The following is a 17,501-nucleotide window of genomic DNA, read 5'->3' as shown; positions in this document are numbered from 1 at the left end:
ATGCATTTGAAGCAGACCGAAGAAGGACAGGGCAAACGGTGAGTGACATTTGATTTGTCTCAAGATGCTTTGATTTCTCATCTTTGACCCCCGTTAAAGGGTTCGCAACCAACTCAAAGATGTGTTGACTTCAAGTTCCAGAATTCCTTAGCCAGCATTCTGGGCATTAAAGTCCACATACCTTAGATATCGATGGAGATTCCCAGTCACCTAGGTTCAAGGTTGTCACAAAGGTGCTTTTTCCAAGAAGCAACTGGACTTTCTCTTTTTTTCTTTGAAGACGTTTCGCTTCTCATCCAAGAAGCTTCCTCAGCTCTGACTGGATGGTGGGGAACGGAAGGATTTATATTCCTCCCCAAAGGATACAAACGACCAGCTGTCTGCAAGGAGCATCAATCCTTCCGTTCCCCACCATCCAGTCAGAGCTGAAGAAGCTTCTAGGATGAGAAGCGAAATGTCTTCAAAGAAAAAACAGAAAGTCCAGTTGCCTCTCGAAAAAGCACCTCGGGGACACATATCTGAGAGTTTACCAAGGTTAAGAAACATTGCTCTATCAGAATAAAAATAAAATAATAATAAAATCGTGCCTCCTCTAACTCACCTGGGAAGTAAGGACGCAATGAGGATTCAACGTTACGCCTTCCTTCACCTCTGCCTCGTCACAAACGATGGACTGATAGATTTTTACACCGTCTCCTATATGGACATCATTCCACAGGAATGCCCGGTCCAGAAGGACACCGTTACCTGATTGGTATCCAAAAAATAACAAATCATCGCTTTATGCCATACTCATCCAGGTGTTTGCTTACAATAGATAAGTTTGTTGTGTCTATTCACTGTCCCACAGCATAAAGTGGCTTTTTTTTTCTTTAGCACTTTATGTAAACTCTTTTATTTTTTATTTTATTAGTCATATTTCTATGCTGCCCACTCTCCGAGGACTCTGGGCGACTTACACCAAAGACAGTATACTAAATAGCATATTGCCCCCAACAATCTGGGTCCTCATTTTACCCACCTCGGAAGGATGGAAGGCTGAGTCAACCTTGAGCCTGGTGAGATTTGATCCGCTGATCTGCTGAAAGTAGCTGCAGTACTGCACTCTAACCACTGCGCCACCACGGCTCACTCTTGCAGCCCAGAAGCCATGATTTACAGACAGTCCTCGACTTACAACCATTGGTTCAGTGACCGTTCGAAGTTACGACTGCACGGAAAAAAACCTACCTATCCAATGGCCACATGATCCAAATTTGGGTGCTGGCCATCTGGCATGTATTTATGAGAGTTGCACTAAACTGGATTTATCTGATCATCATTTGTAACGTGCCAGCTGCCTTCCAGCAAGCAAAGTCAATGGGGGACGTCAGATTCGCTTAACAACCGCAGCAAAAAAAAAGATTGTAAAATGGGGCACAATATGCTTGCTCAGCAATAATTGTTCAAGGCAGCCTCGCTTTATGTTTGTGATGGGGAAGACCAGGATTTAAATCAATCGTTTACCCAACATTGCATGTAGTTTTGTCTAGACCAGGGGTCTCCAACCTTGGCCACTTTAAGGCTTGTGGACTTCAACTCCCAGAATTCCTCAGCCAGCAAAGCTTTGCTGGCTGAGGAATTCTGGGAGTTGAATTTAATTTAATTTAATTAATTAAATTTATAAATTATATAATAATTTATATAATTAATTAAATTTATATTAATAATTAGTTAATTTAATTAATTAAATCCCCGCGGTCAGGTGATCAAAATCCAGCAAGTCGCTTGCCGATTTGGTTCATATTTATGACGGTCGCAGTCTCCCGGGCTCACGCGATCCGCTTTTGCGACCTTCTGACGAGCAAAGTCATTGGAGGAGCCGGATTCACTTAACAACCGGGTTACTGACTTAACAACTGCAGTGATTCACTTAATGACCAAGTCAAGCAAGGTCGTAACGCGGGGCGGAACTCCCTCAAACAAACGCCTTGCTTAAACGACAGAAATTTGGGGCTCCGTTGTGGTCGTAAGCCGAGGACCACCCGTATTAAGACTTCTTCCCGTCATGTTTTCTGTTGTGCCTGCACCCCAAGCTCGACAGAGGATCCCTCGGGACCATAACCTGGTCCTATTTTACGGGCATCGCCACGTACCTATTTTACAATTGGGCCCAATGACGCTGTTGGTGATGCAGCATTTCGCGCCCACGGATGTTCCTTGCCCAACGAGTACGTTCTCTTCCAGCACGCTCTCATGGCCCAGACTAACTTCCGCACCCCGGTAGATATTGTGGCGGGAATGAGTGCAGCTCTGCTTCTCATTGATGAAGTTCATTTCCGGGGTGACTGGATAGACCCAGCGCTGCAGGATGTCCGAGGACACCGACTCGTACATCGACAAATTGGAAACGGAAGCGCCGTATTCTTCTGATGTGACGTACATGTGGATCTGGTTCCCAAGGACCTGAAGAACAGAGAAGGGCTATCAGGAAAGGCCTGTTCTGACCTTGGCTTCCTGATATATTAAAAAGCACACAATTAGTCCCAAACCCTTTTTTTTTTTTATTTTAACGGCTGTGAATTACTTTCATTCACGCGCAGCTGCTTTTCGGGACTTCTGGGCCCACCAGAAGTAGAGAAACAGGCCATTTCCTGCCTCTGGAAGGCCTCGGGTGGTGGTGGTGAAGGCCCGTTTTTTGCTGTCCCCAGCCTCCAGAGCCTTTTTAGGAGTCTGGGGAGGGTGAAAACGGCCTTCCCCACCACCACCCCGGAGACCCAAAATGGCCCGTTTGCCAACTTCCGGTGGCACTGGAAGGTCCATTTTTTGCTGTCCCCAGCCCCCAGAGCCTCTCTAGGAGTTTGGGGAGGGCAAAAACGGCCTTCCTCACCCTCCCGGAGGCCCTCCAGAGGCCAGAAACGGCCTGTTTGCCAATTTCCAAAGCACGACACCCCCCTCGGCCCCCTTTTCTGGCATGCAATGGCAAAAAGGTTAGTCATCACTGTCCTAGACTTTCGTGATTTGGAACAAGACTACCACTCTGCCACAGCAGCCTCCACTAGGTATTTACCTCTTCGTTCACCAACAGGCCACGGACAAAGTCATCCCGAGTTTGATAATCAAAATTATCCGTGAACAGCTCGGCCACCTAAAAGAAGAACAAAACAGGTTTGATTTTATGCGACTTTAATTTTATGATTCCGTCTGAAACGAGACCAAAACGCCAAGAGGAATCTCCACCTTTGGCATGAAGAACTACCAATGTGTTGTGGCCAGTACGCGGCCTGTGCAGCTAGTAGCTGATTCCGACAGCGAAGAGGCTGGTGTGGTGCTGCATCAGCAGCCTGTGCAGCTGGCACTCGAGTCAGACAATGAGGAGGCTGGAGAAGATGTGGTGCCAGAGGCGGGGATTCAGCCAGGGCCTTCAGAACCTCCAGAAGCTCCCTTAAGTGAAGAGGACGAAGAGGAGGAGCCTCTTCTCGATGCACGGGCACGCAGAGCGGCCAAAAGGCAGGAGTGGCTCCTCAGGAGGAGGTCTCCTCGAGAGTAAGGCTTGGGGCTAATTGGCCACTCCCTTAGCCTATTTAAGGAGGAACGCCGACTGAAGCAATTTGCAGGGAACAACTTAGTTCACTCTCCTTCATGTCTTGTCTTATCTTATCAGCTTCCTGCAAATAGCTTCTGGGCATTCTGCCAACCATAGTAAGTTTTCAGTTATTATTCTTTGAATTCTTGGTGGCTGTTAATGCAATTAATTAACAGCCGTTGTTTTAAAAGACTGGTTTATTCAGTAAATTAAGGTTTGAACGGACTTTGTGCGTGGTGTGTTCTTTGGGGTCCCTAGCTGGGGCAGAACACAATGCGTCTCATCCTAAGTACAGGTAGTTCTCGGCTTAACAACAATTCGCTTAGTGACCGTTTGAAGTTACATCGGCACTGAAAAAAATGACTTATGACCGTTTTTCACACTTGACCATCAGCACAATCCCATGGTCATATGATTTACATTCAGATGTTTGGCAAGTGGTTCATATTTATGATGGTCACAGCGTCCCGGGGTCATGTGATCCCCTTCTGTGACCTTCTGACAAGTATAGTCAATGGGGAAGCCAGATTCACTTAACAACCGCGTCACTAATTTAAGAACTGCAATGATTCACTTAACAGATGTGGCAAGAAAAGCCGTAAAATGGGACAAAATTCACTTAACGACTTTCTCACTCAGCAACATAAGATTTTGGGCTCAATAGTGGACGTACGTTGAGGACTACCTGTATAGACTGAAGTGCACAGAGGAACATGTATGTCACTACAGGTAGTCCTCAATTTAGAACAGTTCACTTAGTGCCCATTCGAAGTTACAATGGCACTGAAAAATGCGACTTTACGGCCGTTTTTCGCACTCATGACCGTTTCAGCATCCCCCCCTGGTCATGTGATCAAAATTTGGATGCTTGGCAGCTGGCATGTGTTTATGAGGGTTGCAGTGTCCTGGAGTCATCCACCCAACCATGATTAAGCAAATTGCAAGTTGGCATGTTGAGAGAACATAACCAAGGTCTGCTCGTGATCCCTGATGCTTTTCGTGCCACGTACCTGGGGAGAACAGAGGCTAATATGGCAGTCTAGCAAATCGTTCCGTACTTGGACTTCTTCAACCTTGCTCTGAAACAAACTCTAGAACGAACAAACAAAAAATACAGTGAAGACCTACATATATTCATTCACTGCCAAAGCTACTCTCCGCTAGCCGGGAATTTCGATAGGAAAAAATGGGTCTCTAGAAGTGACTTTTTAAGAAGAGACTGGACAGCCACTTGTCTGAAATGGTATAGGATGGTGACGGCTAATCTTTTCGGCACCGAGTGCCAAAACTAGAGCACAGGTGTGTGCGTGTGCACCGGAGTGCCACAACCCGGAAGAGAGCAACTGGCCAGTGTGCATGCACGCGGCGGCCAGCTGCTCTCCCGGGTTCCATTGTCGCATGCACAACAGCCAGCTGCATACGCACCAGTCAGCTGCTCTCTTCCAGGTTCCGGCATGCGCGTGCCGGAACCCGGAAGAGAGCAGCTGGCCGGTGTGCATGTGTGCAATGGAACCGGAAGAGCAACTGGCGACGGCACCTCGCTGTTTTCTTAGCTATTAACTCAGTGTCTCCCAATGTCAGCCATTTTAAGATCTGTGGACTTCAACTCCCAGAATTCCTCAGCTAGCTGCTCACTGTTTTCTTAGCTATTAACTCAGTGTCTCTCAACGTCAGCCATTTTAAGATCTGTGGACTTCAACTCCCAGAATTCCCCAGCCAGCTGCTCGCTGTTTTCTTAGCTATTAACTCGGTGTCTCTCAATGTCAGCCATTTTAAGATCTGTGGACTTCAACTCCCAGAATTCCCCAGCCAGCTGCTCGCTGTTTTCTTAGCTATTAACTCAGTGTCTCTCAACGTCAGCCATTTTAAGATCTGTGGACTTCAACTCCCAGAATTCCCCAGCCAGCTGCTCGCTGTTTTCTTAGCTATTAACTCAGTGTCTCTCAACGTCAGCCATTTTAAGATGTGTGGACTTCAACTCCCAGAATTCCCCAGCCAGCTGCTCGCTGTTTTCTTAGCTATTAACTCAGTGTCCCTCAACGTCAGCCATTTTAAGATCTGTGGACTTCAACTCCCAGAATTCCTCAGCCAGCTGCTAGCTGTTTTCTTAGCTATTAACTCAGTGTCTCTCAACGTCAGCCATTTTAAGATCTGTGGACTTCAACTCCCAGAATTCCCCAGCCAGCTGCTCGCTGTTTTCTTAGCTATTAACTCGGTGTCTCTCAACGTCAGCCATTTTAAGATCTGTGGACTTCAACTCCCAGAATTCCTCAGCCAGCTGCTGGCTGTTTTCTTAGCTATTAACTCAGTGTCTCTCAACGTCAGCCATTTTAAGATCTGTGGACTTCAACTCCCAGAATTCCCCAGCCAGTTGCTCGCTGTTTTCTTAGCTATTAACTCAGTGTCCCTCAACGTCAGCCATTTTAAGATCTGTGGACTTCAACTCCCAGAATTCTGGGAATTGAAGTCCACAGATCTCAATATGGCGATTCTCATCCTTGCCATCTTTTGGCCTCTTAAACTCGTAGCAAAAACTGGCTGCTTGACTCTTGCTCGTAGGTTCACACACACCATAGGAAAACCGAAATGCTTGAGCCCTTGCGTCCGCTGATAGTGGAGCACTCGTTTTGTAACACTGTCCATGACTAGGCTAATATCATCCTCCAGACATCGGCCCCGATGACCTGGCGAACACTCTTGAAATAACATCGTCATCACCGATACGTTCTTCTCTATTTTACGGCGCGTCCTGTACAAGGAGAGAGGGACAAGTTCAGGGTTTTTTTAAAAAATAATAATAATAATAAAGGACGCTCACAGATAAGATAGCAACACATCATTCCTGCCAGAAGGAGGAACTTTTGGAGGTACTCCTTGTCTTACAACAGTTCATTTAGTGATTGAACTTCACAGAATATTACTTATTTATTACATTTATTTGCAGCCCATCTCATTTCAAAGTGACTTCAAAGGTATGACTGGCTGGTTTATTAAAAACAGAAATCTGGTCTGTTCTAACAAATCCCTTCTAGCATACAAGTAGTCCTCAACTTGCAACAGTTCATTTAGTGACCATTCAAATTTACAATGGCACCAAAAAAATCTGACTTATGACCGTTTTTCACACGGTCATTGTGGCATCTCCATGGTCACATGATTGAAATTCAGACACTTGGCAATTGATGCCCATTTATGACATCATAAATGAGTTGATTGTAAATAGATAGAGAATAGATGGGAGAAAACAGTCAGAAAAGTAGATACCCAGATGACGCCAAGTAAAAGGAGAAAGGGGAGGGAGGGGGAGGTAAAAGGGAAAAAAGTGAGATATTATAAAAATGTACGCAAATGATGAAATAAAAATAAATAATAATCGAATAAGAAATTGAAATGAGAATAAAGATAATTAGAAAATCGGGGCTGCTCGAATACCACTTTAGATTGAACTGAAAAGGGAAACAACAGGAGAGAGGGAAAGGAGTAGAGAGAAAGGAAGGGAGAATAGAGGAGAGGAGAAAGAAGAAAGGGAAAAGGAGAGGAGGAAAAGGGAGGGGAAAGAGGAGCAGAGGAGAAGGTTAGAAGGGGAGAAGAAGAGAGGAGTGGGGGAAGAGAAGGGGAAGTAGGAAAGAGAAGGAGAGAAAGAACAAAGGAAGTAGAAGAAGAGAGAGGAAGGAAGAGAATGGAAGGAGTAGAGAGAGAGGAAGGAAAAAGAGGAGAAGAGAGGAGAAAGAAGAAAGGGAAAAGGAGAGGAAGAAAAGGGAGAGGAAAGAGGAGCAGAGGAGAAGGTTAGAAGGGGGGGAAGAAGAGAGGAGTGGGGGAAGAGAAGAGGAAATAGGAAAGAGAAGGAGAGAAAGAACAAAGGAAGTAGGAGAAGAGAGAGGAAGGAAGAGATGGGGAGGAGAAGAAGAAAGGTTGGAGTAAAGGTAAAGGGTAAAAGGGCAGCCCCGAAAAAGTAAAAATGAAAAATGAAAGTTAAAAGAAAAGATGAATGAAAAATGATGGAAATGACTGTACATGTAAATGTGTTTATGAGAAATAAAAATAAAAAACTTTTTTGAAAATAAATAAATAAATGAGTTGATTGCCAAGCATCTGAATTTTAGGTCGTTCCCCTTTTGCCACTTTCTACGCAAACAAAGTCAGATTCACTCAACAAATCCTGTTACTAACCTGACCGCTGAAGTGATTCGCTTAACAACTGTGGCAAGGAAGGTCGCAAAATGGGGCAATACTCACATAACAACTGTCTCGCTCAACAACATAAATTTTGGATTCCATTGTGGCCGTAAGTCGAGGACTACCGGTGCCTTTTTCCTGAACACCCACCTGTGTTCCTGTAAAGCTGTAGAAATATTAATATTGGACACCACATCTCCCGAGACGAGGATAAAGTCAGAACGAACAAGAGACTTGGCATCAACATCGCGCAAGACGTCGCCGAGGGAACGATAGAGGTCCGAGATGACAAACCGCACAACGTTGGGCGATGTCGGGCAGCACCATTTAGAGTTTCTGGAGGGAGACAAAAATCAGAGACAGAAACAACGGAATGAGAACCTCTGCAAACAGGAAATGCACTGAAAAATTACTTGTTGGCTTTTTGATCAGATGAGTATATACAGTAGTAGCCAAAACTGTGGAAACCTTTTGGGAAAAGTGTATTTTCTAAAACTAGCTAATAACACCGCTTTTTTTCGGAGTAGTACCATAAAATTATATATTAATGGAAAGATAATTTAATCAAGAATGTAATGCAATAACTGTTATGAAAGATTTGCTATTAGAATAGCAGTTACAGTATAAAAAAAAGTGAAATGCATAGAAAAAAACGAGATCTACCAAAATTATCACGTCAGTTAATACTTAGTTGGGTAACCTTTAGCATGAATTATGGCCTTACAACGTCTTCCCACGGAGTGAACCAAGTCTTTTGAGTTCTGCAGCTGTTCTAATGTGAAACCAAGATTGATTGAACGATTACTTCTATTAACTGGGTTTTATTGCTGGGTTGCTTCTGACTAGCAAATTTCTTTAGCCGGTTCCATAGATTTTCAATTGGGTTAAGATCTGAGCTATTCCCAGGCCATTCCAGCAATGGAATAGGATTATCTTGAAACTCCCCCCCCCCCAAAAAAAGGTGATATTATTAGCCATCAAACCTCAAAAATACACTTTTCCCAAAAGGGTTCCACAATTTTGGCCACTACTGTAAATAGAGAATAGAACAGAATTCTTTATTGGCCAAGTGTGATTGGACACACAAGGAATTTGTCTTAGTGCATACTCTCTCGGAGTATGTAAAAGAAAAGGTACTCTATTCTAAATAGAGGTAGCCCTCAACTTACAACAGAGTTCTTTTAGTGACTGTTCAAAGTTACAACTGCACTGAAAAATGGGACTTTTGACTGGTTTTTCATCGTTACAACCTTTGCAGCATCCCCATCAAAATTCAGACGCTTGGCAATGGACTCATACTTATGACGGTCGCAGTGTCCGGGGGGGGGGTGTCACGCGATCCCCTTCTGCGACCTTCTGACAAAGTCAATGGAGAAGCCGGATTCACTTCACAACCAGGTTGTTAATTGATGGACTGCAGCCATTCATTTAACAACTGCGGCAAGAGAAAGTCGTAAAGTGGGGGTCAAAACTCACTGAAACGCCTCCCTTAACAACAGAAATGTTGGGCTCAATTGTGGTCGGACGTTGTGGGCTATGTGTAAATGACATCGTGAAACAGACAGATCTGAAGCTTGGTGGAGTGGAACAAGTAGTTATTTGAGATTCGCATTAGATACAAAGTCTCTGGAGATTCCCAGTCATCCAAGGTCACAGTTGTCCCAGAGGTGTGTTCTGCCCCAGCTACGGACCCCAAAGAACGCAGCACACACAAAGTCCGTTCAAACCTTGGTTTAATAAATAAACCAGTCTTTTACAACAACGGCTGTTAATTAACTGCATTAACAAGAATTCAAAGAATAATAACTGAAAGCTTACTGTGGTTGGCAGAATGCCCAGAAGCAATTTGCAGGAAGCTGATAAGATAAGCAAGGCAAGACACAAAGGTATGTGAACGAAGTTGTTCCCTGCAAATTGCTTCAGTCGTCGTCCTTCCTTAAATAGGCTAAGGGAATGGCCAATTAGCCCTGAGCCTTACTCTCAAGGAGACCTCCTCCTGAGGAGCCATTCCTGCCTTTTGGCAGCTCTGTGGCATCAAGAAGAGGTTCCTCTTCTTCGTCCTCTTCACTTAAGGGAGCTTCTGGAGGTTCTGAAGGCCCTGGCTGAATCCCTGCCTCTGGCACCACATCTTCTCCAGCCTCCTCATTGTCCGACTCGAGTGCCAACTGCACAGGCTGCTGGCACAACACCACACCAGCCTCCTCGCTGTCTGAATCAGCTACTAGCTGCACAGGCCACACACAGGCTACAACAAGGTGCTTTTTTCAAGAGGCAACTGGACTTTCTGTTTTTTCTTTGAAGACGTTTCGCTTCTCATCCAAGAAGCTTCTTCAGCTCTTGACTGGATGGTAGGGAATGGAGAGTTGATTTGTTTATTCCCCATCATCCAGTCAGAGGGCGGCTTACAGTGCGTTAAGCAATAGCCTTCATACTTTCATATATTTATACAAAGTCAGCTTATTGCCCCCACAATCTGGGTCCTCATTTTACCTACCTTAGAAAGGATGGAAGGCTGAGTCAACCTTGAGCCTGGCGAGATTTGATCTTACTTTAATTGCAGACATCTGGTGTTAAATTACAGTGCTTCTGTCTGTTGAGCTATCCAGGCTACATTTGTGTGGCCATTTTAGTTAGCTTGATATTATACTCATTTATTCCTTCTTTTTTTCTCTGTTTTGTAAGGGATTTTTTTCAGGCTCGCCACATCCTTAAGGTGGGAGAAGGGAATAGATAGTGAGCATTGTTTTGACTAGGTGATCTTCTTTCCCGTGCGAACGGAGGTTGTCCTTGCTGAGAGCTGGAAGTGACGTTTGATGACAATGGGCAATATTGATTTTGCTTTTATTGGGGAACGTGACTTCTATGGGATGTTTCTAATTTTCAACATTATGTGGTGTTATTCCAGTTTGTGTCAGAGCCAGAATTCCCCCAGTCTTTGCCAATTTGATGCCTACCTAAATAAAAGAAATTTGTTTTGGAAGATGGATTTCGCCTATTTCTTTTTTTGAATGGGTTTCATCACTTGGAAACCTGACAGCCCCTTTGTATCTCATCCCAAAGGTGCTTTTTTTTCAACAGGCAACTGGACTTTCTGTTTTTTCTTTGAAGAGGTTTTGCTTCTCATCCAAGAAGCTTCTTCAGCTCTGACTGGATGGTGGGGAATAAACAAATCAACTCTCCATTCCCCACCATCCAGTCAAGAGCTGAAGAAGCTTCTTGGATGAGAAGCAAAACGTCTTCAAAGAAAAAACAGAAAGTCCAGTTGCCTCTTGAAAAAAGCACCTTGTTGTGGCCTGTATGTGGCATGTGCAGCTAGTAGCTGATTCAGACAGCGAGGAGGCTGGTGTGGTGTTGTGCCAGCAGCCTGTGCAGTTGGCACTCGAGTCAGACAATGAGGAGGCTGGAGAAGATGTGGTGTCAGAGGCGGGGATTCAGCCAGGGCCTTCAGAACCTCCAGAAGCTCCCATAAGTAAAGAGGAAGAAGAGGAGGAGCCTCTTCTTGATGCCACAGAGCGGCCAAAAGGCAGGAGTGGCTCCTCAGGAGGAGGTCTCCTCGAGAGTAAGGCTTGGGGGTAATTGGCCACTCCCTTAGCCTATTTAAGGAAGGACGACAACTGAAGCAATTTGCAGGGAACAACTGCTGAGTCAACCTTGAGCCTGGTGAGATTCGAACTTACAGTAATTGCAGATAGCTGGTGTTAATCACAATGCTTTTAGTCTGCAGAGCCACCAGACAATGAAGTAGTAGTAGTAGTAGTAGTAGTAGTAGTAGTAGTTGTTGTTGTTGTTATTATTATTATTATTATTATTATATCCATCTCCAACTGGGACATCTTGCCCTGAGTTGATTTCAGGACTCAGAATTCCCAGGCCATTGCTGAGACTTCTGGGGGTTGAAGCCCAAACCTCTGGAAGGCACCAAAACCAGAAACAGCTGCGCTCAAATATCAGCACAATGGACAAATTCAACTTTTAGCCTTTTAGGGCACGTTTAGGTAACTAAATCACTATCCCGAACTATGTAAAGCCATCTCGGTGACTTTGGGGCCAGTTCCTCTCTCTCGGCTTAACCTACCTCACAAGGTTGTTGTGGGGGAAAATAGGAGGAGGAAGGAGTAGCAGGTACGTTCGTGGCCTTGATTTATTTGTAGAAATAATAAAGGTGAGATATATAAAAAAAAAAATAAGTAACCTCAAGGTCCCAGAGTCTCATTTTAACAGACTGGAGTGTATTTAAAGAATGAATATCAAAGATGGCAAGCTGACACAGTTAGTCCTCGAATTACGACCATGATCGAGCCCAAAATTTATGTTGCTAAGTGAAATATTTGTTAAGTGATCTTGCCCCATTTTACGACTGTTCTTGCCCCATTTGTTAAGTGAAAAGCGGCAGTTGTTCAATTAGTAATTGGTTACGAGGGGTCCTTGGTTCTCTGAGCTTGATTTTTTTCTTGCAGCCATTTCATTACCCAAACCTAGACTAGCGCTGATGATGTTCCCTAGTTGGGTCATGAAAGGTCTACAAGAAAACAAGCTCAGAGAGCACCAAGGACCCCAGAGTCCGCCTCTTCTTTTTCTTCCCCCTCCTCTTCTTCCTCCCCCCTCCTCCTCCTCCTTGCAAACCCCACTCCCTTCCAAAACTGGTGATGTTATCTAGTCAGGTAATAAAACGTCTGCCAGAAAACCACCAAGCTCGGAGAGCACCAAGGACCCTTCATTTCAATCCAGAGCTACAAATATTCTCCTTTTATTGGCATCACTTGGTGACATCTATCTGACCACTGCCACCCGTCCGTCCTCGGCCACCTCGAATTCCAAGAGACGAAAGGCAAAGGGAAAAGGCTCCTTTCTGGGAAAGGCCAAGAAAACGCCTGCTCTTACTGTAAATGCTCCTTGATCTCTGCCGATTTCCAGCAGCAGAAGACGAAGGTTTCTTCCACCCCCGTCGCAGTGAGGAATTCCAGGGTATATTCTATCATGGCCACATTTGCCAGAGGGATCAGAGCCTAGGGAAGCAAAGAAAAGTCAGCCAGAAAAAACAACCACACTATAATCTGCAATACTGCTTACAGTTAAAAGAGTCACACAATCCTTCTAACAGAATAACAAGCAGATAACAGTATTCATTAAACATGGGTGGCCTTTTTAAAAATAGAAACCATGGGGGGGGGGGGAAGTATTAGAAACCAGGGAACTGCCTTAAACCAGAGATAGAACTGGTAGCCTTCCAGATGTTTTAGGAAGTTGCTGTTCGCAAAGCTCCTGGGGCTGATGTTGGAAGTCCGAAGCACTTGAAAGAGACCATGATGAGTAGGCCAATTTTGTGCAGCTCGTCCTCGACGTACGACCACAATTGAGCCCAAAAACCTCTGTTGCTAAGTGAGACAGTTGTAAAGTGAGTTTGGGCCCGTTTTATGACCTTTCTTGTCACAGTTGTTAAGCGAATCACTGCACCGCACTTGTAATTTAGTAGCACAGTTGTTAAAATGCATCTGGCTTCCCCATTGACTTTGCTAATTGTCAGAAGGTCCCTTCCCACCCTGTGATTCTGAGAGATAAATAAGATACAGGAAGGAAGGAAGGAAGGAAGGAAGGAAGGAAGGAAGGAAGGAAGGGAGGGAGGGAGGGAGGGAGGGAGGGAGGGAGGGAGGAAGACTGGACAGTCACATGACTGAAAATGGTGTAGGGACTCCTGCTTGAAAAGGGGGTGAACTAGAAGACCTCCAAAGTCTCTTCCAACCCTGTGATTCTGATTCTGAGATAAATAAATAAGATATATGACAGATGGACGGATGGACTGAACAGCTTGCTTTGAGAAGTTGTGGGGGCTTCAACCCTGGAGGTTTTTAAGAAGAGACTGGACAGCCACTTGTTTGAAATGGTATAGGGTGGGTGTCTGCAACCTGAGGCTCCGGAGCCACATGCGGCTGATACCACCACTGGCTGGCCCCACCCCTCGCCCTCCCCTCCCAGTCACTCCTCGCCTGGCCTGAGAAGGTAAGGGTGACAGTGGGAGATGGAGAAGTGGCCGGGGCAGAGACAGAGAGAGGGGGAGAGAGAGAGAGAGACATAGAGAGATACAGAGAGAGGGGGAGAGAGAGAGAGAGAGAGAGAGAGACATAGAAAGATACAGAGAGAGGGGGAGAGAGAGAGAGACATAGAGAGATAGAGAGAGGGGGGACAGAGAGAGAGAGACATAGAGAGATACAGAGAGAGGGGGGGAGAGAGAGAGAGAGACATAGATACAGAGAGGGGGTGGAGAGAGAGAGATACAGAGATAGGGGGAGAGAGAGAGAGACATAGAGAGATACAGAGAGGGGGTGGAGAGAGAGAGATACAGAGAGGGGGGGAGAGAGAGAGACATAGAGAGATACAGAGATAGGGGGGAGAGAGAGAGAGAGACATAGAGAGATACAGAGAGGGGGGAGAGAGAGAGACATAGAGAGATACAGAGAGAGGGGGAGAGAGAGAGAGAGACATAGATACAGAGAGGGGGTGGAGAGAGAGAGATACAGAGATAGGGGGAGAGAGAGAGAGAGACATAGAGAGATACAGAGAGGGGGTGGAGAGAGATACAGAGAGGGGGGAGAGAGAGAGAGAGACGTAGAGAGATACAGAGATGGGGGGAGAGAGAGAGAGAGACATAGAGAGATACAGAGAGGGGGTGGAGAGAGATACAGAGAGGGGTGGGAGAGAGAGAGAGAGAGACATAGAGAGATAGAGAGAGGGGGGGGGAGAGAGAGAGAGACATAGAGAGATACAGAGAGGGGGTGGAGAGAGAGAGATACAGAGAGAGAGGGGCAATGTTGGGTTGCCCCTGGTTCGCACCGGTTCTATAGAACTGGTAGTAAAACCAGCGGGAGACTCCGCCCACCAATCCCGACGTCATCAAAACGCTTCTGCACGTATGCAGAAGAGCACGTGCACGCACAAATGAAGCGAGCGTGCGCAACACCGCTGCGAACCGGTAGTAAAGATAGGTAGAACCCACCCCTGGAGAGGTGGAGAGAGAGGGGGGGGGGAGGGAGGGAGAGAGAGATGTCAAAAGGGTTTTGTGGTTCCTGTTGTTTTTTAACAATCGGTTCTCTGCCCTAATGACTGGCTGAGTAGGCGTGGCTAGGGGGGAGTCATGTGACTAGTGAAAGTGAGTGACGTCAAGTTGGCCACACCCACTGAGGTTTTGTGGCTCCTGGTGTTTTCTTTTCTGTGGGAAACGGGTCCAAATGGCTCTTTGAGTGTTTAAGGTTGCAGACTGCTGATATAGGGTCTCCTGCTTGAGAAGGGGGCTGGACTAGAAGACCTCCAAGGACCCTTCCAGTTCTACCCTCATTACTGGTTGATTACTGCCAGTGTCTCTCCTGTCTAGAGAACTGCATTCTGGCAACTAGGCAGTTGCAAGACCAGAGAGAGACTCAAGCTGAAGTTTAAAATTTTTGTTCCAGTCCTCCCTTGCTACTTTTCTGGATCCTGATCTGGACAGGCCAATCAAAAGCCAATGGAAAATGCTCCCAGCTCTGACTGAGGCCAAGTTCCAACTTGGCAAGACAGCGTCCCCAACACACTCGTAATAAACATGAGCTGGCATAAATCCGTTTTCAGAATTTGGTGTGGTTAACGCTTCCCTGATGCAACGTTCAGTTTCTCTTACTCTAATTTTGCGATAAGAATGCTTCCCAGGAAGGGAAAGTGGAGGACAGAAGGCAAGACAGGGAGGAAGAGAGGAGGAGAAGGGAAGGGGAGGTAGGGAAAAGAAGAAGAAGGTGGAGAAAGAAAGTTGGAAGGAGAAGAGGGAGAGGCTAGGTTTGAGGAGAAAGACTGCTGCACAAAACAAAACAAAAAGATGAAGTGGAAGAAAGGCAGCTCTGAATCAGGGTGGATAAAAATCAATGTTTTTTTAAAAAAATCAAAAAAATCAGATTTTTTTTTTGATTTAAATCGGATTTTTTTTATTTTTATCGAATTTATTTTAATAAAAAACTTTTGGGGTAAAAATCTATTTTAAGACTGTTTTCTATTTAAGAGACATAAATAATTTAGTTTATTCAGCCTGAAATGGAGCTGAGTTATGTAGCAGGAGGCTGTATATTCTGCAACACTGGGACTATCGGTGAGTCAACAGTGGGTCAAAGGAGTAGCAGAGGTGACAGTTGCTCTTTAAAAATTATGATTTAAATCGACTTGATTTAAATCAAGCCTTTTTACTAGTGATTTAAATCATGATTTAAATTGTGATTTAAATCAACTCGATTTAAATCAAATCCACCCTGCTCTGAATAAACGAATATAAATATATTAAGAAAAAGAATGAATTGTTTAAGAATAAAAAAGGATAACTATGTATAAATAGTAAAGTTAGAATTTAGGGATAAATGAAGGAGGTGTTTACGTATGCAAGTATAGAAATATTGAGGTATTTTCAAAAAAAAAAAGGACAGGGGGGGGAAGACGATATTGACAAAAATTGTAATTGAGTAAAATGTATTTGAATTTGACTAATTGTATAAAATAAGAAACGGCCAACACTTTGTTCAAAAAAAAGAAAGAAAGAAAGAAAGAAAGATGTGAGTGAAGGTGGGAGAGGAGAAAAGAAAAAAAAACAATAAAACTTGATTAAAAAAAAAGAAAGAAAGAAAAAGAATGCTTCCCAGGATATATCCAGGAGCAACTCTTGGGGTGATCAGTCCATCCAGATGAATAAATGACAGGATCATCCTTACTCTGAACAGGTGACAATCCAGAAACCACAACCATAAAAGGTTTTAGGTCAGACAAGCTGGTCATGACAATCCAGTAGAGTTTAGCTCCCGGTGAGTCCTTGGAGACATTTGTGTACTTGTTTTTGGCAACAAGACGAAAGGAGTTGGCCATTGCCATCACGGACACTTCTTTTCGACATTCCAGCCCTGGAATTCTCTTGAACTTTCACAAAAGAGCCTTGGTAGTACAGGGGTTTAAGGCACCCTGTTATTAAGCTGGTTATTAAGACCAGCTGCCTGCAATTAAAGTAAGTTCGAATCTCGCCAGGCTCAAGGTTGACTCAGCCTTCCATCCTTTCTAAGGTAGGTAAATTGAGGACCCAGTTGTGGGGGCAATAAGCTGACTTTGTATAAATATACAAAAGGATGAAGGCTATTGCTGAGCGCATTGTAAGCCGCCCTGAGTCTTCGGAGAAGGGCGGCATATAAATCAAATTAAAAAAAAAAAAAAAAGTGAGCTGAGCCCTATTCAGCTTCCAAGCACAGGGGGGTTGCCGCCTGCTGAGACCCAGCTCCTTATAAACTGATCCTTTTCTCTTGCGGTGACAAAGAAATAAATTTCCACATTCTCCTTGGGAGGAATATAATAACAGCTGCCACAACATTGTCATTTAAAGATGCTTCGGTGATTGGGTAGAGAAACACACACATAACACAGGGACAAACGCAAATGGACAGAAACAAAGAACATTATTTTTTTTTTAAAAAAAAAGCTAGCTATACTCTGGATTCAATATTTATGTTTGTTTTCCATAACATCTCGTCTGGACCACTGAAGGTACTCCTTGACTTGTAACCATTCGCTTAGCGGCTGTTTTAAGTTACAACGAGGGACGCGGTGGCTCAGTGGCTAAGACGCTGAGCTTGTCGATCAAAAGGTTGGCAGTTCAGCAGTTTGAATCCCTACTGCCGCGTAACGGGATGAGCTCCCGTGACTTGTCTCAGCTTCTGCCAACCTAGCAGTTCGAAAGCAGGTAAAAAATGCAAGTAGAAAAATAGGGACC

The 17,501-nt window shown here is 44.7% G+C and overlaps 1 protein-coding gene across 1 annotated transcript in view; it reads right to left on the bottom strand.

Annotated features, from left to right (window-relative positions):
• Nucleotides 1-17,501, bottom strand: part of EIF2B5 (eukaryotic translation initiation factor 2B subunit epsilon) — a 45,255-nt gene that overhangs the window by 18,169 nt on the left and 9,585 nt on the right. The window contains exons 2-8 of the mRNA XM_070945922.1: nucleotides 12,623-12,747; nucleotides 7,892-8,077; nucleotides 6,137-6,314; nucleotides 4,576-4,656; nucleotides 3,050-3,127; nucleotides 2,136-2,445; nucleotides 602-747 (exon numbers count right to left, since the gene is read on the bottom strand). Coding sequence (XP_070802023.1) covers nucleotides 602-747; nucleotides 2,136-2,445; nucleotides 3,050-3,127; nucleotides 4,576-4,656; nucleotides 6,137-6,314; nucleotides 7,892-8,077; nucleotides 12,623-12,747 — 1,104 coding nt within the window. The remainder of the gene's footprint in view (nucleotides 1-601; nucleotides 748-2,135; nucleotides 2,446-3,049; nucleotides 3,128-4,575; nucleotides 4,657-6,136; nucleotides 6,315-7,891; nucleotides 8,078-12,622; nucleotides 12,748-17,501) is intronic.

This window comes from Pituophis catenifer, unplaced genomic scaffold (assembly GCF_029215685.1).
Source record: "Pituophis catenifer annectens isolate HBS135680 unplaced genomic scaffold, rPitCat1.0.hap2 SCAF_6, whole genome shotgun sequence".
In the NCBI taxonomy this organism is placed as follows: Eukaryota; Metazoa; Chordata; class Lepidosauria; order Squamata; family Colubridae; genus Pituophis; species Pituophis catenifer.
The sequence above is the reverse complement of the archived record's forward strand: the minus strand, read 5'-3'. Positions and strand labels throughout refer to the sequence as shown.